The sequence below is a fragment of the Equus asinus genome, chromosome 2 (genome assembly GCF_041296235.1).
Source record: "Equus asinus isolate D_3611 breed Donkey chromosome 2, EquAss-T2T_v2, whole genome shotgun sequence".
NCBI lineage: Eukaryota > Metazoa > Chordata > Mammalia > Perissodactyla > Equidae > Equus > Equus asinus.
The window spans coordinates 161,200,173-161,222,042 of NC_091791.1; the positions used below are offsets into that span (position 1 = coordinate 161,200,173).

Below are 21,870 nucleotides of genomic sequence, written 5' to 3' on the forward strand. Positions count from 1 at the left end.
CACATGATTAGAAATAGAGTGTCTCTTATTGCAAGGACAAGATAGACCAGCCCATGATAAAGGGTACCTTAAACACAAAGGGAAGAAAGCGCTTGGTGCTTCACAACACCTTCACATCTGGGCTCACTGCTCATTCCGTTAGAATGGAAGCTCCCCGTCCAGAATGTAAGCTTCTTAAGGACAGAGGCCGTCTCTGGTCTCTCGTGTGCACTGCTGTGTCTCGTGCACGTGAACAGTACGTGGCACCTGCTGCATGCTTGCTAAGTGTTTGCTGTCAAACTGACCAGCTTGGGTGGGAAGCCACTGTTTTTTAGTTGCAACCTAACAAGTTACCACAAAATTAGCAGCTTAAAACAGCATATGTTTATTATTTCACAGTTCTGTAAGGTTGACTGCGTTCTCCCCTCAGCTTCTCACAAGGCCGAGATCAAGGTGTTGGCTGGGCTGAGTGGACTCTGCCTGGAGACTCTGGGAGGAATCCACTCCTAGCCCATTCATGTTGTTGGCAGGATCGGGTTGTGGTTGTAGGCTGAGGTTCTGAGGTCCCTGTTTCCTCACCAGCTATGAGCCAGGGCCACTTTCTATTCCCAGAGGTACATCCATTCTTTCTCACGTGTCCCTTTCCATCTTCAGAGTCAACAAGAGCACATCTGGTTCTTCTCATGCTTCATATCCCTCTGAGTTTCCCTTTTGTCCCCAGCAGGAGAAAACACCTACTTTTTTTTTGAGGAAGATTAGCCCTGAGCTAAATTCTGCCACCAATCCTCCTCGTTTTGCTGAGGAAAATTTGTCCTGAGCTAACATCCATGCCCATCTTCTTCTACTTTATACGTGGGATGCCTACCACAGCATGGCTTGATAAGCAATGTATCGGCCCGGGCCTGGGATCTGAACCTGTGAACCCTGGGCTGCCAAAGCGGAGCACATAAACTTAACCACTATGCCACCGGGCCGACCTCAGAAAACACCTTCTTCTTAAGGGCTTGTGCGATTAGATTAGGCCCCTAAGGACAATCTCTCTCTCTCTTAAGATCTATGGTTATTGCCTTACTTACATCTGCAGAATCCTTTTGCCATGTAACATTCAGGATCACAGGAGTAACCCCGGGGTCATGAGGCCATCTAGGATTCTGATCACACCACCACCAGTCACTGTTTTTATCCTCATATGCACCTATCATGAGCCCACAGTTGGATTTTCTTCTTATTTTAGTGATTGAAGAGTGTCGACGAAAATAATCCATAACCAATCTATAAATGAAAATTTGGGTGAGTTTATTCTGAGCTAAAATCTGAGGATTATAACCTGGGAGAGTCTTTCCACAAAGGAACAGAGCACTCCAAAGAAGTGGAGGTATACAGGGTGGTTATATACCCTCAAAGAGGGTGTTTCACATATGATTGAAATGTCCCTTTTACAATAGTCACAAGGCTGCTCTGTAGGCACAGCGATTGATAGAAACAGCAGATAGGTCTGCTGTCTGGGTGAACCCCTCAGGGTGGCAGGTCTGTTGCCTCAAGCTGGGCGATCGCAGATGAGCACTGCAATCAGTTCCCAGCCTAAGGAAAGATGCTTAATCTTTAAGGAGATGCCAACGTGGGGAGGGGGAGGGAAGTTGCACCTTTATCTCAAAATGTCTAAGCAGATATACAATGCATGCTCAATGGCCACAGTCAGGCCCTTTGGGAAAAAACAAAGTCAGGCCAAATTAGGTTTATACCAAATGGCTTCCTAATATACTCCAATGTATCCTATTGCTTGCCATTTCAATTTGTCAAGAGAAATTTCCATGGTACATTTTGTTGGGAGTATCTTCCGCACAGTGGTTATAAACCTAGCCCAGGGCATCCTTAGTGCTTTCAAAGCACCTCTTCTCTGAGGGGGGTTTGAGGAGGGCCCTGGTGGCATCTAGAGGGAGGTTTATGAAGGTTGCAGGGACCAGTTCTGAGGGACCTAAACACGTGCCACCGTCTTCAGCCTGTAGCTCCCTGTACTGTGTGATTTAATTCAGCATAAGTAACCTATGGATGAATGCATTTCTCTCTCCCCATGAGCACAGACTCATGGGCCTCTTGCTGGTCCAGGTGAAGTTTTCTCAGCCACCAGAGCTCTGCTTTCTTCAGGTTGTGATGACTTGAGGATCGTGCATTGTTCTAAATGTCACATATTGGGTATTTGAGAAATCTGGGGCCTGCCCAAGGATGACTCTTACCTTATGGCCAAAGTCACTACAGCATCAGATCAGAATTTCCTATTTGTGTCCCCACCACTGTAAACCCAGAGTCAGCACAAAGCAGGCATATGGCAGGCACTAAATAATTACTTGTTGAATATCCTTAACATGCTTATTTCATACACAGCCAGGATGTTCTAGCAATCCTGTCCCCATATTTTGATTTTACAGGCATTTATCCCTTCATATCACCCATGGGTGCCTGAAGCATTGGGTACCATAAAGCAAATATTTGTGCCTGAAATATGAGCCACTGCAGTGTACTAGAAGACCGTGTGCTGGGCACAAGTCTGGGGTTTAACCAGTCTGGCCCATTTCATCGTGAGCAAATGATAGCACTGGACTTCAGTGCAATCTTTTAGGTCACTTTTACAGCCCCCCAAAAGTGTTTTTTTGTAAAACTTATGTCTAACTTGAGGAAGTTCATTATTTAAGGGATGCTTGTAACAAATACCCTGACAAAAAGAAAACTCACTATATTAATTTTCTATTGCTGCATAACAAATTACCACAAATTCAGTGACTTACAACAGCATACGTTGGGGCTGGCTCAGTGACATAGTGGTTAAGTTCATGTACTCTGCTTTGGTGGCCTTGGGTTCTCTGGTTCAGATTCTGGCACAGGCCTACACACTGCTCATCAAGCCATGCTGTGGCGGCATCCCACATACAAAATAGAGGAAGACTGGCACACATGTTAGCTCAGGGTCAATCTTCCTCACCAAAAAAACAAAAACAGAACAGCATACATTTATTGCCTCACAGTTTCCATAGGTCAGGAGTTAGGGCACAGCTTAGCTGTGTCCTCTGCTCAGGATCTCACAAGGCTGCAATCCAGGTGTCAGCCAGTGCCATTTTTTTCTGGAGCTCAGAGTCCTTTTCCAGGCTCACATGGTTGTTGGCAGAATTCAGTTTCTTGCATGTGTAGAACTGAAGCTCCATTTCTTGCCGGCTGCAGCCAGGGCCGGCCACTCTCAGTCCCATGAGACCCCCTGGAATTCCTTATAATGTAGCCCTCTCACAACAGGGCAGTTTACTGCTCCAAGCCCAGCTGGAGAATCTTTCTAATCTGCTGAGATGGAGTCTTATGTAATGTACCCTAATCAAGGGAGTGACAGTCCTTTCACTTTGCCGTGTTCTGTTTGCTAGAAACAAGACACAGGTTCTAGGGAATTATAGGGATTATACAAGGCGTGACTCACTGGGGGACACCTCAGGGTATGTCACCACCGCCTACCACCCACTAATTTGGTGCTCAGGAGAGTTGCAAGAATTTCCTAATGTCTGAATTTTCTTAGAGGCAAAGGACTTCAGTTGGTGGAATTAAAGTTCCATTTCTCCTCCCATGATCCTCTGAGTCTGATCAAAACCCTGACATCAAAGTGAGCAAGGACTAAGTGGAGCCCCGATGTCATAAATAAATCAATCCACGCACCTCATGGAAGTGACAGCTAAGAGACAGTCACAGAATCCCGCGCCATTCAGTGTGAGAACCAGAATCATAAAGAGTGAGACGGAGGTGGAGAGAAATCAACAGGAACCAAGTGAAAAGAGAGATTTTGAGTGAGGAGACAGGCTCTGGAGGCAGACTCGTCATGTTATTCCAGGGAAGCACCTCACGGCCTCTGCCCGTAAAGCAGCAGTTCTCAACTAGGAGCACTTGTCCCTTTGCAAGACATTTGGCAATCTCAGAAGACATTTTTGGTTGTCATGACTGTGGTGGCGGTGGGGAGTAGTACTGGTATCTACCTGGTAGAGGCCAGAGATGCCACTAAATACCCTACAGTGCACAAGACCCCCTCCAGAACAAAGAGGTGCCCAGCCCAAACTGTCAGTAGTGCCGAAGTTGAGAGACCCTGCTCTGAGTCCCCCTGGGCTTGCCTGACCCATGTCCATTTGCCTTCGGAACTAATTCTGAAATCACTGCACTGCCCCCAATTGTCACCTCCTGTGGGCAGGAGTGATGAATGATAGTGCAACCCACGTGCACTGTGAAGAGCCAGCACATCACATTGTTCCGTGACCAAGAGCAGGCATTGCCTTTGGTGGCAAGTTAGTTGCTCTCCACCTGTGACCGTGTCCTGAGCACTGGAGAAAGCTGCTGGCTGGAGTTACCTGAGAGAGAAAATGAAAAGACGTGAGATGGTTCAGCCCCAAGTAGAGCGAGTGAAAGAGTGATTAAGGTGGGGAGCAGTGACAGTGTCTACCATAGGCACCAGGTCTCTGAGAATTTCTGAGCAGTGGAGAACCACCCACCAGCTACCTGTCCTCTTTCAGTGGAGGTTGGAATGAAGGTGTTGATTAAAACTCTCAGTGAGGGACTATCCCAGGGACATAGTGGTTAAGTTCACACACTCTGCTTTGGCGGCCAGGGGTTGGCGGGTTTGGCTCCAGGGCGTGGACCTGCACACCCCTCATCAGGCCATGCTGTGGCGGCATCCCACATACCAAATAGAGGAAGGTTGGCACAGATGTTAGCTCAGAGCCAGTCTTCCTCACCAAAAGAAACACTGAATGACTTAGCCACCTATGATTTTGTGATTCTGGGCAAACATCTCGATTTGCTTTGGTTTCCAGGTGGAGCCCAATACCAAAGTGTTCCCAGCCGTCTTCCTGCAGCCCACAAGCACTGCTTTATTTCAGTTTGAACTTGGGAAGCTGAAGGTATTTATCTGTCCCCTCTTCTAATGGCTGTGACAAGAGAAGGCAGCAGTGACCAGGGGGGGAAAATCCCACGCCTCAGAAAATGAGAATCTTTCACTTCTTGCTTTTCATATAGCGCCCCCCCCAAGACTCTACACTTGCCTGTGAAATCTATATGACAGAATGTAGATTTTTTTCCCCTTCTCCCACTTCTATTGGGTGCTGAAAGAATTAATTAGTGATCATTTATCCCACTAGGCAAGGTCTTAATTAAGGCTAATAAAGCCCTTAGAGGTCCCTGGATGCATTTGTCTCTCTTTAATTTCTACTAACCACATTGGTTGTCATGACCCAGGTGCATTCTCCAGCAACCGAGAATCTCCGTATTGCACGTGTGTTTCCTCTCTAATGCCTTTCCGCCCTGCCCCAGAATGCAATGCCCCTGTCAGCGGCCATATTTAAGAGTGAAGAGAAGAACCCAGTCCCACAGTGCCCACCTCGCCTGGACATCCAGACCATCCAGCCCGTGCTCTGGAGCCGCATGCCCAACAGCTTCCTGAAGGTGGAGACAGAGCGGGTGAGCGAGCGCCATGGCTGGGTGGTGCAGTGCCTGGAGCCCCTGCAGATGATGGCGCTCCACATCCCTGAGGAGAACAGGTAGTGAAGGGGCCCAAAGACGCAGGGGCGGGCCTGGGAGGCGGGTGAGGCAGGACCCAGCAAGCCCAGGAGGAAAGGAGGAGCATCCTTATTGGCCAAGGGCCCTTCTCAGTCCCAAGATGACTGTTGATTTCCTCCAAGCCTCTGTTTCTCTTCTTTCCCTTCCCTGCTTTCGTATTCACTCAGAAACAGCGGGATATTCACTACAATGTGCCTGCCACAGGGCCTTTGCTATAGCTCTGAGTGCCTGCACTCAGGAACGTTTCCAAGCCTTCAGTTAAAAACTCTAGTGTGACCCTAAAATACATGTATTGATGACAAGAAGGCAAAGAATGAAGTATGCCTAGCTTGATTGGAAAACTGAGAATCAGGCTCCTGGTCTCCTCTTGTTAAGAAATACTCTTGGCTATGGCCTAGGTTCAATTCCATTGCTTCACTTTCTGGCTGTGTGGCCTGGGGTAAGTTACTCATGGACTCCAGGCCTCAGTTTCCTCATCAGTACAGTAAAATAATTTCCCACCCAGATGATTATTGGGAGAAAAAAATGAGATTGTTTAGGTAAAAGCTAGTCCAGTTTCTATATGTGGTAAGAATTAAATAAATTTTATTGTTACGGATATCATGACCCCTTGATCTCTTGGACTAAGAAAATAAAGTCATGGGGAGTGAGTAGAGGTATTTGACACCTGCACAGCTCCCATTCAGGTGTTCCAGTGGGTTATGGGCAGCAGCAGGACAGGCTAGTGTAGGGAAGGAGGAGAAAAGACCAGGAGTCCAGCCAAGTAAGCCAGCTGCAAAGGGTCCTCAGATCCATGGTGAGGAGCAAGACAAAAGGGAAAATCTAAGCCAGGATCAGAGCCTATGCCCTGGGCCCCCACAAGTGAGGGAGTAACACACAGGCAAGTAGACTTCTAAAGTCAGGAAGAAGGAAATGAATTGAGTATGCCGATTGAGCTCGGGGTGGAGAATGTTTTCTCTCTGGACAAGAGTGCAGGTGTGTTTGTTTTCAGGGGAGGGAAAGCCCCGTGGATGATGGTAGACTGGAGATTATACAGATAAGGTAGGTGGTAGATTGACACAGGGCTTCAGCTGCATCTTCTTAGGGGCTCTTACATCAGGAACAGAGGATCACCTTGAACTTATAAGTAAGAAGACCAAGTCACCTCTGAATGTTTTTCAGTTTTGAGGTTTTGGGTTCTTCCCGAAAAAGGAAGACTTTCATATTTGGTAAGCCATGTGTCTTAAGTGTTCAGACCTTTGAGACCCTTGTAGTTAGGGAAGGAGGATTATCAGGAACTGGGATATGGATCAGAACTGGGAGAGGAATGATAACCTGTAAGAGAAAGTGTGGCAGAGACTCCTCCATCCTTCTACCCCTTCTGCCTTCGCTGGGTTGGGTGAAATCCCTGGGGATTCAGAGAGCGCGAACTCTGCTGACTTCTGGTGCATTCTTCTCCCCGTGGAGTGCTTGATTGCTTGTGCTGTCCTCAGGTGTGTGGACATCCTGGAGCTCTGCGAGCAAGAAGACCTGATGCTCTTCCATTACCACACTCTGAGACTCTACAGCGCTGTGTGTGCCCTGGGAAACAGCCGAGTGGCCTACGCCCTGTGCAGCCACGTGGACCTCTCCCAGCTCTTCTACGCCATTGACAACAAGTACCTCCCCGGCCTCCTTCGGTCTGGTTTCTATGACCTGCTTATCAGCATCCATCTGGCCAGTGCTAAAGAGAGAAAGCAGATGATGAAGAATGAGTACATCATCCCCATCACGAGCTCCACCGGGAAAATCCGCCTGTACCCAGATGAGTCCAAGAGGCATGGACTGCCTGGGGTAGGCCTGAGAACATGCCTCAAGCCAGGCTTCAGGTTCTCCACCCCTTGCTTTGTTGTGACCAGCGAGGAGCACCAGAAACAGAGCCCCGAGATTCCCTTGGAGATTCTCAAGACAAAGGCTCTGAGCATGCTGACAGAGGCAGTGCAGTGCAGTGGCGCTCACATCCGGGACCCTGTTGGGGGGTCTGTGGAGTTCCAGTTTGTGCCTGTGCTGAAACTCATTGGAACCCTGCTGGTCATGGGGGTGTTTGACGATGACAGCGTTCGGCAGATCCTCCTCCTGATCGATCCCTCTGTGTTTGGCGAGCACAGTGGGGAGATGGAGGAGGGAGCAGAGAAGGAAGAAGTGACCCAGGTGGAGGAGAAGGCAGTGGAGGCTGGGGAAAAGGCCAGCAAGGAGGCTCCAGTCAAAGGCTTATTACAGACCCGATTACCAGAGTCCGTCAAGCTGCAGGTAACTCAGGGCAGCAAAGATCCTGCCCTTGGAAAGAGCTGGGGAGGGAGACAGTGCTGCCTGGTGGTGAGGGTAGGACTGGGCACTGGCCTACATGTGGAGATGCTAAGAGAGAGCATTCACTGGTCATGCTTGTTTCTGACGTGGCATGTACTCTGTAAGTCTCCCGCAGCCAAAACGAAAATACTAACCCTTGTCAATAAGGCGTGTGCTTTGGAATTGTTCTTCTGATGACAAGGATGGATTTGCCCTGATCTTATCTCTTACTCTTTGGCACTAAAGGGCTCCTTTGTGGGATCCTGTTTGGAGAGGGGGAGGAGCCTTTGGCTGTGGAGTAGACCAAAGGAACTGGCTCAGAGGGTGCCCACACCCATCACCTGCGCTCATTTGTTGCCATACTCAGTCACACCAAGCTGATCTGGTCTGTCACACTGGCATTCAAAGAAACTGTCATCTGAGCTAAGAAAAAGAGTCATGCCCACTCAGAGTTGCCCCTTGTCACCACCTAGGAAACCTCAACGTTTCCTAAAACGTAGTCTTACCAGGTGTAAACCAGCATCAGTGGTGCCCTGAAGACAGCAGTGTTTGTCTCCTGAGCACTAAGATAAGAGAAATGAAAACGAATAGAGTAGAACAGTCTGCCCCACGGAGCGAGCCCAGCTCAGCCATCCCTCTCCTGAGCTTACTAGCTACATAACTGTAGCTTATTACATATTATTAATACATATTATTGTTACATAGCTGTAACCTTACTAGCTACATAAACTTGCCAACTCAGCCCATCAGATCCTTAGCCTTATGATTTGTAAAATGTTGATGATAGTATAATAAAAAAAATCAGAATGTATTTTTATAAAATATGAAATACATTTTGTCATAAGATGTTTATAATAAAGTAATCTGCAGTTGAAACTGTCTTATCCAATGTGATGGGATTGGTAAGTGGTCTGTTAATCAAAACATTGAATATAGAGAAGCAACATAACAAGTTTTACACCTACGCCTTAAACATTTTATTAAAACATATAAATGTGCTATTCTGATGTAGGGCCAGGACCTTTTCTTTATTGTGAGTCTGATTGGCACAGAGTCCGCTCTTTTGCATAGATAACACTTGTTACACACCGTCTGTGAAGACCAGTTTGGGGGTCTTTAAGGTAGGCTGCAGATTTAGAGGTAATTGGAAAGCAACCTGAGTGTAGAATGCTTCTAGATTTTTATGATTTCCCCCATCTTTTGGTAGTTGTCTAGCTCACGCCTAATGTTTAGCATTTCTTTTTAAAACGACTTGCCTTTTCCAGATGTTCTCTAGTCATTCAACTTAGCTTTCCTATTTCATTGGCTCACATAATTTTTAATTAAATGTAATTATAATCACAAGTCTGATGGGCATAAGCTCTGAGTCCTGGTTCACCGGGTGGGAGCAGAGCTGTGCGGAATGCAGAGGGAGAGCACCCCACTACCAGGGGCACCGTCGTCAGTGCCTGGACGTACTGGAGAGTGTCCGTTAGTCACGTGAGGGGTTAATAGTCACAGAGGTGAGTTAATAGAACTTCTGCTTTAATAAAAAGATCAGCAACATTAATGATTAACGGAGATAAAGTATGGCAAGTGTCTGGCATAGTGTGAGGCAAATAGTTAGTGCTCAATTAGCTATGGTTATTGTTCTTCTTATTAGTATAAATTCTAATAGTAATAGGATTAGTCATAATAACAACCTTAAAGAATGGATCACAGAAAAACAGTGCCAAGAAACAAAAACAATGAAAGATGGGAAGGGAAACAAAAGTCTCAATTTCCCATCAGCCAGAGCCAGAAATGGTCAGGAAGGAGCCTGTGCTCACACATGCAGTTCGGTGGTGGTTCTGTACTGAGGTTGGAGCCCTGTAGGAACACTCTAAGAAATGCTGCTCTCTCTCCAGAGGCAGGTACACTGTCTTTTATGAGCTCATTTTCTTGTTATTCTGCTGGCCTCAGCCCTGAAGAGCTGGTCTTTGGATTCAAGTAACAGCTCTGTGGTGACTCTGTGACACTGGACAAGTTACTTAAATTGCATAAGTCTCAGTGTTGCCATCTGTAAAATGGGGATGATAGCCACTTCACCAGTGTACGTAGAGCATTATTATATCAGCATATCTATACGCTTCTGTTGCAGATGTGTGAGCTCCTCAGCTACCTCTGTGACTGTGAGCTGCAGCACCGAGTGGAGGCCATTGTGGCATTTGGCGACATTTATGTCTCCAAGCTCCAGGCAAATCAGAAGTTTCGCTACAATGAGCTCATGCAGGCCCTGAACATGTCTGCGGCCCTGACAGCCCGGAAGACCAGGGAGTTCCGCTCACCCCCACAGGAGCAGGTAAGGACCCCTTCCTGAGCGTCCAGCCCTTTCGTGTGGAAGAACTTGAAGCCTACAAAGCAGGGGACATGAAACCTTTCTGTGCCCGGTGCAGCCACAGAGCTGTGGGAGATCAAAAGGCCCAGCACAAGACCAGGAGACAGGCCTCGTCCTCTGCTAATGACAACTGAGGAGCATCTGCCGATTATCTTGGGTGGGAAAATAACCCTTCCGAAACTGTACCTAAGGCACAGCTTCCTTCCCTTCCCCTGCTCGCTCATACCTATGCCCCCATCACTGAGTCAAAGACCAGATCACTGTCAGGATCCCACTTTCACCCAGCGAGGATCCACCACGTGAAAAGATATCTGTCCACTCCTTCCAGAAGTCACTCCTCTCTATCAAAGATCAACAGAATATGGTCAGTGTAGCCCAACTTATGAGAGTGGGTGCACAGTCTTCCTCATCCCAGTGCCCACATCCCATTGCCCCTTGACCAAGACCCCACAAAGCCTCCTCAGCCTCAGGCAGCCTGGAGGTCAGGTCTGGGCAGGTGAGTCCTCTTCTGTGATGTGCCATCTTCATCCTTTGCAGTACCCACCTTGTAGTCAGCCTCACCCCATGGGAAGGCTACTTTGAAAAGAATAAAAATCCTGTTGAGAAACTTGCAAATAAAGGAGGGCCACCTTAGAAAATAAGTTTCCATTTGTTCCTTCTGCTCAGCTGCTCACCTATGTCCTTCAGGCTGCTTGGCCACTGCTCCCTCAGTGTTCAAAAGAGATCTTTCAGTGAGGAAATGCATTTTCTGGCTCTGAAACCAGGTTTTTGGATCTTATATATATTTAATAAGCAGCCTCTCCATAAGTTGTTGCCAGTATAATTACCACCATTTTATATTAATGGCACGACCACAACTTGGTCCAGTTACTTTCCTAACCTGTTTTATAGAACACAGGTATTCATATTGGCTTAAAAATGAACCACATATCTTCGCTTTTAAGAGATTCACTTGAGTGATACTGGCCATGAAAAGAGCAGGCAGAGCTTATGTCTCTTTGCTAGAGGCAAAATGAGAAGGCCCTTGGGATTGACTGGAGTAGATAATTGGTGCCGAGGAAAATGCAGTGAGTGTGAATTACTCTTGAAGGCTTTACAAATGTTGTCAGACTACTTTTAGACTGGCAGCAGGTGTGAACGATCCCCATTTCACTGGGCAAACACTGGCTCAGCTTGTATTTGTGAATAATGGGAAGGCAGGTGATGTGGTAATTAGAACACCAGTGTTGGCTTCGGACTGTGGCTCCTGTTCTGGCTCCCTCATCAGTCGCTGTGTGGTCTTGGGCACGTTACCTCTCTCTGTCTCAGTTTCGTCAGCTGCAAAATACAGATAATTTTGGCTCTCCCTCCCAGGGTTCTTGTGAGGATCCCATGAGATAATCTATTTAGATTGCTTTATAGTGGACATTCTGTATGTACTGCGAGCTATCAATAGTTTTAGCGTTAGTGGTATTTGCATTTGCCTCATGCCATGTTCTATGACCTTCTGTCAGTGACCCTGTGAGGAGAATTTATGCCTGTTTTCTGGCATCTCCTTAACCCAGCCAGAACTGGGTTGTCCATCTAACACTATCCTCATGGACATAGCTCTTGATCCTGGCTCCACCCTTCTTTTTCCTTTCTGCCCCCTGACCTTCTCTTCTGGTGTCCCCAGGGCCTGCATCACTTCCTCCTTTAGCCTTCTAACCAGTCCTCTGAACAATCATTTCAGACGTCTGTAACTCTAGAAATTCTTCCCTCATGTGTTAGATCAGTGATTCTTGCGTAGACGTCGGAATCACCAGAAGGGCTTCATAACACACGGATTGCTGGTCCTACCTCTAGGGCTTCTAATCCCATAGGTCTAGGGTGAGGCCCAAGAATTTGCATTTTTAGCCAGTTTCTAGGTGATGCTGGTGCTGCTGGTTGAGGAAGAAAATGAAAGAAGGGACACTAAGTGTTATCAAACTCAGCTGCCCCTTGGGCACCCCCTCCCAGAGTGTTCATTTCTACAAGGAACCTACCCCTAGAGCTCTCTAAATAATTAAGAATTTAATGTCAACAAAAGATATGGAGGATTGTGATCAATTTTAGGGGATAGCAATGCAAAATCACTTGGAAAATAGGATGCATAGGAATTTGAATTTTAAAACAGCTATATGATTACCTCATTCTTCTGTAACCTTTGAGGAGAAAATAGAGGTTTTCAGCCCTGTATCCGTACAGTATTCAGACAGAGAAAAAAAATACTTGTGGATGTAACTGAGTTCGAAAGAAGCTAAAACTGAGGTTAGTCTAATGGTTGTTGGCAAATTAGCCAAACAGCGAGCCTTTCCCTTTCGAAAGGGCTTCGTTAAAGGGTATGACCTACGGCAGAAAATCCAGCTCACTCCCTTTTGGTTTTATGCCCTGCAGGCTGGTGGGCCACTGCTTCCTAAGTGGTCCCCCAAAGGACAGATATTTCAGTAAAGAAAGTAATTTTCTCCCTCTGAAACCAGATCACCAAATCATATTTTTATTTAATAACAGCCTATCATTAGATGTTGTTGATATAATTACCATAATTTAATGTTGTGGAGCAACCACAGAAGTTACTCTTCCAGCCTGTTTTATGGATATTATTTTACTGCAAACACTACCTCTACCTACTTCAAAAAATGATTTGCAGGAGAAGCTTTGAATAAGGATTTCCCTAACAACGTTAAATAAGGTTCATGTTGAATAAAAGAGATTGTAGGGTTTTCTACCTAGAATCCTAAGCAGAAAGAAAATAATACCCCTTTGCCTGGTGTTTGGGTTACCCTGCCTGTAGGAGCAAAGTGGACAAGATTGCTTCTAGTTATTGCTTCAGACCCTCCCAGTGTTGACTAACCTGCGGTTCGTGAGTCTGTGGAAAGAATTAGGATATCCAGGAATCTGTGAATAACAGCTTCACTTCCACCAACTTGTCATTAATCTCTGATAGCATTTTTTTCAATTATTGACATAGGCAGCAAAGCAAGTACCTGCCTTTCTTAAAAACAGAATGTACCGATTTTCTTATATCACATGACAGTGGTTATGATATCTTGAAATATCATTTACATTCATCACTACTTCAGGATTACAGTGGACGTGAGACCTGCCACTAGATCTTTTTGTCTAGTGAGTTAATAAACAAGTACCTATGTTAGTATATCACAGATTTATTTTTTATGATCTTGATAACTGAATTTCAGTATAATCGCTTCTCTTTGCAACCCCACACATTTTATTTCTTGTATTTAAAGTGTGAGAAGCAATCCATAGGTTTCACCGTCTGTCAGAGACACAAAAACAGTTGAGAATCTCTGAGACAAAATTATAAAGAAAGAGATGATAGACTGACTGTAAAATACAAAACCTAATGTGAAAAAAATCCTGTAAACAAAATTAAAAGCTCACTAAAAACTGGGAAACATATTTGAAGTATATGTTACAAAGAGCTAATAATCTAGAGATGTGCAAAGTACTCACCCATTAGTTTTTTTAAGGATAATTACCCAACAGAAAAATGGAGGAAGAACATGGATGGGAATTTATAAAATATGAAATAAAAATGGTCCTTATGTGTGGGAAAACGAAGTTCAACCTCACCAATTAAATGCAAATTAAAGCAACAGGAATATGACATTTTTCACCCATTAAATTGGAAAATGTTTGAAAATGTATTAACTCCCATTACTGTAGTGAAGATGGCTAAGTAAAACACACTCTTTTATAAATTTGATAATAATAGAAATTATTGTGAGCTTTCTAGAGGGCAATTTCACAATTCATAGAAAAAGCCATTAAAATGTACAAACCATTTGATCCAGTCCTTTAATTTCTAACCATTTATCCTAAGAAAATGATCAGACATGAACAAAAATTATGTAAAAGGAAATTCAAACCAACTTTATTTATAAAAATAAAAAATGAAAACAAGTTAGTAGAGTGTTATATTTTCATAAATTTTCCATAAATTGCTATTCATTCATGTGATAAAATGCAGTGCACCTATTAAAAATCAGGTTAAGAAAATGCTCAAGATAAATTGTCAAGTGGAAAAATCAGGTTTCAAAAAGTTTGTCTAGAGTATGATCTCCGTCTGCGTACATAAAGACTGAAAGATGTTAAGTAAAATATTGACAGTGGTTATCTTTGAGTGGTGAGACCTCAGTAAATTTTCTTTTTTAGATATTCTCCAAAGTTTGTGCAATTAATAAATTACCTTCATAATCAAAAAAAAAGTGAAAGTCACTTATGAATGTTGACTGTCTTTACAAAAAAAAAAAATTGAGCTAAATAAAATTTGCAAAGAATGGTAGGCGTCTAAGGCAAGATCGGAGTTCTTTTGACCGACCTTGAGAACCAAGCAGCCATTCTTCTTTGTCCCTCAAAGATCAACATGCTTCTTAACTTTCAACTGGGAGAGAACTGCCCCTGCCCAGAAGAGATCCGGGAGGAGCTCTATGATTTCCACGAAGACCTTCTCATTCACTGTGGTGAGCTTCCGGGATAAAAGCTTATCAAAGATGTGTCTGCTTCTGATTCCTTGGTTCAAAGTTGGTGGCGAGTTAGGAAGTTAGTTTTCTATTCAAAATTGCAATCCTAATTGTTCAGGAAATGAGCCTCTCCAAACTCTTTGGGCCAGAGGAGAAATAGGAAATAATCCTCATAATATATGACCCAAACTCCTTCCACCTAGAAGACATTTTGCTGAGATATAAGAGTAGGAACTGAGTCTCTGAAGAAGGAAAGAAAATATCTGATCCTTATGTAAACCTCACCCAGTTTAAAGTTAGATAGTTGGGACTCTGCTCCTAGCTGAGCCAAGTTTCTGATGCCCTTTGCTTTTTAACTTTTAAGTGATATAAATGTGGCAACTTTTCCCCTTAAGGATTCTAAGCCGGCGTTTCCTACTTTGATACCCATCTGCTGGTTTTAAGTGGCTCTCAGCCTTCATGCTGCTTGCACAAGGGTGGATTGAGAAATGTATGGATAAGAGATGATCTTTTCATTTGAAGTAACTCAACGTTAACTCTTCCCAGAGACTCTAGAGCCCAGTTTGGGTATAGGTTTAAAAAAGTTAAGTCTTGAGCTTGAAATTCCTTGATGCTCTTGTACACAAAAATCATCTTTTTAAAAAACTTGCTAAGAGACATTATGTAGATAAATATTTATGAGAGGCTGCCTATAGTATCTTTAGAAAGTTCCAGAAGGGTGGGAGGCAGTCTTTTTATGTTCTTTGAATCATTAGTGGTTTCATGTACTATTTGAGGTTTTCACTCTGTTCTGTGCCTTGCTAGGGGTTCCCTTGGAGGAAGAGGAAGAGGAGGAAGAGGACACCTCCTGGACTGGGAAACTCCGTGCCTTGGTGTATAAAATCAAAGGCCCTCCCAAGCCAGAGAAGGAGCTTCCAACGGAGGAGGAGGAGAGATGCCCTAGTAAGTGACAGTGCCTTTCAATCACAATACTCCCAACACGGTGCTCTTCTAAGACTTCGTTAAGGTAATTGGCTTTCTAACAAATACTGTAAGATAGAGATGGGCTGCTTAGCTTCAAAGGAACATCTGGGCATTTTGTTATAATTGGTGATAGTTATTGTTGTATATTTGGTGCTGTGCTTTTTTCCTAACTTAAGGAACTTACTTTTAGAGTCTTCTGAAACCTAAAAGAGTAATTGCCTGGTGGGCCTGCTCTTGTCTGTCGCCTTAAAAATGTCTGTGAAGAGATTTCTGTCCTTCTTTCTTTTATGTTTCCGTAGTCTTCCTCTTCTAACTATTGTCTCTGTCACTTTTGTTTGTGGTTCCTTAGCATTGAAAGTTGCCCCAGAAAGGAAATAAAATAATAAAAGGGGAGTAAAGGAAATAGGATGTGGAGTCGGGGGCATTGTTTTTGGCTTTGGGCCATGATTTTCATGATGTTGCATCTTAGAAAACTTTGACCTTCTATTTTTCATCATTCTTGAACCCTGTCTGCATTCATTTCTCTAATCCTAATAGCATACATGGTTCCTACCATTTGGGCCCATGTTGCAACAAGATCATAATTTGCTCTACAGGGCAGTTTACTCTTTATAAACCATTAACATTTCAAGAGGAAGATTGTCTGCATATTATGTATTATCAATCTGCTCTTTATTACCAGATTCTGCAAATATTTCATTTGTCTAAAGAAGAAGAATTTCCCAAGTTTAATATAGTTGCCTTTTATCTTGTTCCCTGTTCCTATCCATCTTAGAACATGCTTTCAAATCATAATCTAGAGCAATAGACTGTCAAGATATGATCGGTTTGTCTGAAAACACTACTTTGGGGTTCATACGTCTTATTGGCCTTTATATTGACCTTCCATCTTTGTCAGAATGTCTCTGAAGGGAAAGAATCCTCACAATTTATCAGCAGAAGTGTTGAAGCCTCTGGAAGAATGTATGGGGTACATGGCAGCAGTTGCAGTGGCAACCCTTGATCAGTCCTATTCGTCACCATGGAAAGGGTGGGTCTTTGGTGAGGACATGCCAGCAGGATTCAAAGGCACAAAAAAGTGAGTTTAGACTCCTTTTGTGGTTACTGCCAAAGCAGAACTAAAAATAAACTGAGCTGACCCATATTACCTGCTGAGAGTCTATTTTGAAAGTGGATACTTCTTTCTTACTTTCTAAGAGAATATGTCCTACAAGGTGACCATTTCATGTTAGGTAGATGGAGTCAGTCAGATTCAATCCCCTGGCTCTGTGAAGTCTCCCTAACTCTAAGAATGGTGTCCGGGATCCAAGGATTGCAATTTTTAGCATGACTACCCCATGGCCTCAGGCAGAAAGACCATGTTGTGTCTGTTCTGGTAGAACATGCAAACCTGAAAGGCCACCCCAGGGTGAGACTCCTTGTCTTCACCCCATGCTGCATCCCTTCCACAAGCAGAATTATGAGAGGTATCAGCTTTGTGTCCCAAGTCTATTCTGGAGGCCCAGAAACAGAAATAGAAGGTGGTCCAGCCTGTCTGGTTGTTGGCATATGGGTTCTCTGCCACATGTTCTGAAGACATGAAGCTCCTCACACAGGGCTGACATTTTAAGAGGAAATCTTGGGACTGGTTTAACTGCCATACTCCCAAAATTGTTTTTAACTTGATCAAATGGAAACACTTTCTGAATACATAGCCAGTTGCAATAAAGGGGCCAAATCCTTTAAAATATTGGTAAGTTTGTCCATGTTCTTGCTTATCTGGTTTCTCTTACCCTTCCATTTGATAAAATATTAAAAGTATAGATAATGAGAATAATATGCTATAGTGAATTGACAGTTTACCAAAGACTTCACATATTTTAGTTTACTGCTGTTGGTTTTTTCACTTCTCCACTGTGTAGTTGATGAAAATAGGACTCAGAAGAATTAAAGAGTACTTGTTCATGCATTTATTCTTTCCACCCTACCTGGTTCCAGAAAAATTTCAGGGTGACTGGATGTCACAGCCCAAGGTAACCAAGATGAGTAAAGCTGTGACTTGACTGAGATCTTCCCACACTCATTCCCTGCTCTTTCCATTGTCCCATGAAGCTTGCCAAAGAATTTATCAATATTTACAGCATGAGCCCCTAACATAAATATTACATACAGAATGGCTTTTTAAAACCATCATCTTGCGGGGCTGGCCCTGTATCCGAGTGGTTAAGTTCACACGCTCCGCTACAGGCGGCCCAGTGTTTCGTTGGTTCGAATCCTGGGCGCGGACATGGCACTGCTCATCAAGCCATGCTGAGGCAGCGTCCCACATGCCACAACTAGAAGGACCCACAACTAAGAATATACAACTATGTACCGGGGGGCTTTGGGGAGAAAAAGGAAAAAAATAAAATCTTAAAAAAAAATGATCATTTTGTCTTTCTTACTACGTCTGTGAGGTAACTCACTACTCTGACTCATTATTAACATGTGAAAAAGCTGAACCCAACAGAAGTCAAAATTTTAACATCAAAAAGCCAATCAACCCAAGGATCTAGATTCAGAGTTTTCAGGGTAGGTGGTGCAATTTGTCCTCTATGAGCAGTTGGTGTTGGCCAGATAACCTACAGGGGAAGCTCAACTTTTCTGGGAAAGAGGAAGCAACAGGGTCCTGAAACTCATGAGAATCCTGCTGGCTGTTACAGGGATTTGCCCAAACCTACTCCAAGTCACATTGTCGATGAAAGCTGTTACAGTCTTACCAAAAGATCATATGATAATGAAGAGGTAATCAAATCTAATAGGAGCCACCCACCGTACTGAGTCGCATTTCTTTTTAATATCCCAACCCAGCGAATTCCCTAGAAAATCTTTTGCCTGTTAGTTCTAGGCCAGTGCTTCTTACACACTACAATTTAAGCAGTGTTTTCTTGAATATAAATCTGTAGCCACTGAGTTATTCCTCCAGAAGAAGCCAGCCAGCTATTTCTGCTAAATGCTAAAATTAACAAAATGAAAATCACCTGTCACTTTACAGATCCAAGTTGGCACGTTCCTGATCTCTGTCGTTCGCTGGATGCTTTCCCCATGGGAAGTTTTTTCATCATCACCTCTCTACAAAGAAAGCTGCTACTTGTGCCAGCTCTTGCCCAGTCCCTGAATGGCCTGAGAGCCCTACACCAAAATTCTCCCCACCTAAAAAGTAAAATAACTCAGCAGTAGGTACAGCTGTGGTGCTCAGGCCATATTTCTAAGCCTCTTTAAATTCTCTCCAAACTGCCTCTTTCCAAGACACACACACACACACAGAGACGCCTCCTCCATGGAGTCCTTCTTTCAACCTCGTCCTCCTTCTCCCCGGCCCTGCCAGATCGGGAAATTTCTCACAGGGTGTGTGCAACTTTCCACCTTAGGCGGGGTGTCTGTGGACCTGTTTGTTTTCCTTACCAAGACTTAGTGCTGGGACCACATCCTCCTTATTTCCACGTTCAGTTCATGGCACAAATCTTTTTGACCTCCGATGCTTGTTAGTTACTCGAGGTTCACAACGATGATGTAAACGAGAGCCTTACAGACAAAGGAGGAAATGAGGGTGGACAGGCAACTCAATACAATCATGAGGTCCTATGTGCTATAATAAAAGTGCAGGTAAGATACAGTAGGTGGCCAGAGAAGGGGATTGGGAAAGTGTCTGTGAAGAATGTAGATGGGTAGATGAAATAAGAAGGGAAAGGCATTTTTGATGAAAAGAGTTGCTTCCACAAAGGCTCAGGGGCAAAAAATTTCATAATCCGAGAGTGGCAATGAGTTGAGATTGGCTGAATTATGAGATGGGCAAAGTGGAAAGGTAGAGAGGTGTTAGAACAGAGTGTCTTGAAGTTGAGTATTAAACTGTATTCGGTCTTAGAGTATGACAGGTTGTTGTGCCCATGTATTTTATACTGCTTGGCCTTGCAGTGTCAGGGAGGGGTTCACATTTATATGGCCCACTGTGTCCTGAGCATTGTCTTAAGCACTTCCGTAAGTATCACCTCATTTAATTCTCACAACAACAATATGCAGTAGACAATTTTATTCTTATTTGACAGTTGAAGAAACTCATGTAAAGAGAGATTTAGTAACTCTCCAAAGTCACATAGTGGTGGCGTAAAAGTTCAATCCACCTGAGTCTAATTCCTATCCATATTATATATACAATAATATCCTTCCCCCTGTAGACAGTGTCTATGAAGGTTCTTGAGGACTAACATTCATTTCCTCAAGAGTGCAGAGGTGGTTATGAGAACAGGGCACTAGAATTAGACCACCTGGTCTCAAATTCTTGCTCTGCCACATAATATCTGTGAGACTGAGCATGTGACAGCTTCTCTGTGCTTCAGTGTTCTCATCTGTAAAATGGACATAGCATTAACACTTACCTTATTTGGTTGGTATGAGGATTAAATTAGTTAATATATGCAAGGTGCTTAAAGGTGTGCCTGGTGCAGAGTAAGCACTTAATTTTAACTCTTTTTGGCTGTTAACATGTTTGTCAATCACCTCCATATCTCAGGCACTGTCTTAGGCACCGGTCAGTTCTGTTTTAGCAGGATAACAAGCCAAAGGACTTCAGGGGGAGACGTGGAGGCCCATTGGGATGTCCTGCCACTCTCTAGCAGAGAGATTCTGAGGACTTGAATGAGGGCAGTGTGGTAGGCAGGATAATGGCCCCTGAAGATGCCCATGTCCTAATCGCTGGATCCTACAAATATGTTAGGTTCAGTGGCATAGGGAGATTTAGATTGTGGATGGAACTAAGGTTGCTCATCAGCTGACTTTAAAATAGGGAAATCTCCTGGATTACTGAAGCGGACCCAAAGTAATCACGAAGGTGGAAGTGAAAAGTGAAAGAACGTGGCAGAAGAGAGTCAGAGTGATGGGGCATGGGAAAGTGTGGCTCAAGTTTCCTAGAGGAAGGAGAACATGAGCTGAGGAATGCAGGAAGCTTCTAGAATCTGGAGCTCTAGGGTTAGCCCAGGTCTGGGTCAGATATCTCATCTCCAGAACTGTAACATGGTAAATGGGTGTTGTTTTTCCACTAAGTTTTTGGGGACGTGTCACAGCAGCAATAAAAATCTAATATAGATGTTAACAGCAAAAAGTGACTTCCAGGTGTCAGATACATTATAAAGGTAGGGTTGGCATATCTTGGCAACTGCTTAGAAATGTGATGAAGAGGAAGGTGTTACAGATGGTCTTTATGGATTTCTGAGAGATGGACAATTTTGTTAACAGACCGAGGGGAGGAGCAGAACCTTACTTTTTATTTAGCTCCATAGAAGTCCCAAGGTTTTCCACGCCTAGTCTCATTCTCCTGAAGAGCCTGCATAGCAGACAAAACAGGCATCGTTAGCCATAGCTTAGAGATGAGGAAATGGAGAAGCTGAGGCATTTAGCGACTTGCCCACCTGTGAGAAGGCAAAGCAAGGATCAGAACTCATTCCGATGATCACTGGCTCCTGGTCCAGGGCTTCACAGCAATAGATGAGTAACAGGTATCCCGCACCTGTTTGATCAGTCAGTGGCAGGCCTGTTCTCTGGCAGCCTGAGTTTTACTGAGGAAGAAGAGAGTTTGGTTGTCAGAGGAAAGGAAATCTAACATCCATTGAGCATCTACTTTGTGTCAGGTTCTGTGCCAGAGGCTTCACATCACTTCATCTGCTTTTATCCTCACAGCAAACGACCAGGTGTAGTGGCAGCCAGGTTCCCACTTTGTGCACTAGGCAACTAAGCCTGAGGGAAGCAAAATAATTTGGACAAGGTTCTTGCAACAAGTAAGAAAGAGGCCAAGATTGGAATCATGCTCCGTATCCCAGGCCCACTGCACAAGGCTGGGTGGGAAGGGAGCAGGGAGGGGTGGAAGGAAGAGGATGAGGAAGCACAGATACTGAGGACACGTGGCTGGGCACTGTCTCAGAATCAGTTTATTCTCCATGCTGAATAGATGTAGAAACTAGAGTCAAGGCAGTTTGATTACTTTCCCAGCAGAGTGAAGACAGAGACCTCAAGCCCATGAGTCCTTTGCTGTCAGATCTCCGCTCCTTCGTTTCAGGGATTTCCCTCCCTCACACATCAGTCTCTTCTCTCTGCTCTTTTCCCTGTTGTCATCATCAATCTTTAATCGCCTGAATGTTTTTGAGAAAGTGATTATGAGGCTGGTTGACTGATTTCAAAAACAACAGGCTAATTTTCTGG

At 44.3% G+C, this 21,870-nt stretch overlaps 1 protein-coding gene across 8 annotated transcripts in view; it reads left to right on the top strand.

Moving 5' to 3' along the window:
* Window positions 1–21,870, top strand: part of RYR3 (ryanodine receptor 3) — a 484,911-nt gene that overhangs the window by 311,830 nt on the left and 151,211 nt on the right. For all 8 annotated transcript variants that reach the window (XM_070503827.1, XM_070503874.1, XM_070503852.1 and 5 more), the window contains exons 33-38: window positions 4,812–4,898; window positions 5,308–5,534; window positions 7,026–7,821; window positions 9,977–10,177; window positions 14,595–14,697; window positions 15,502–15,639. In XM_070503827.1, the coding sequence (XP_070359928.1) occupies window positions 4,812–4,898; window positions 5,308–5,534; window positions 7,026–7,821; window positions 9,977–10,177; window positions 14,595–14,697; window positions 15,502–15,639 (1,552 nt within the window). The remainder of the gene's footprint in view (window positions 1–4,811; window positions 4,899–5,307; window positions 5,535–7,025; window positions 7,822–9,976; window positions 10,178–14,594; window positions 14,698–15,501; window positions 15,640–21,870) is intronic.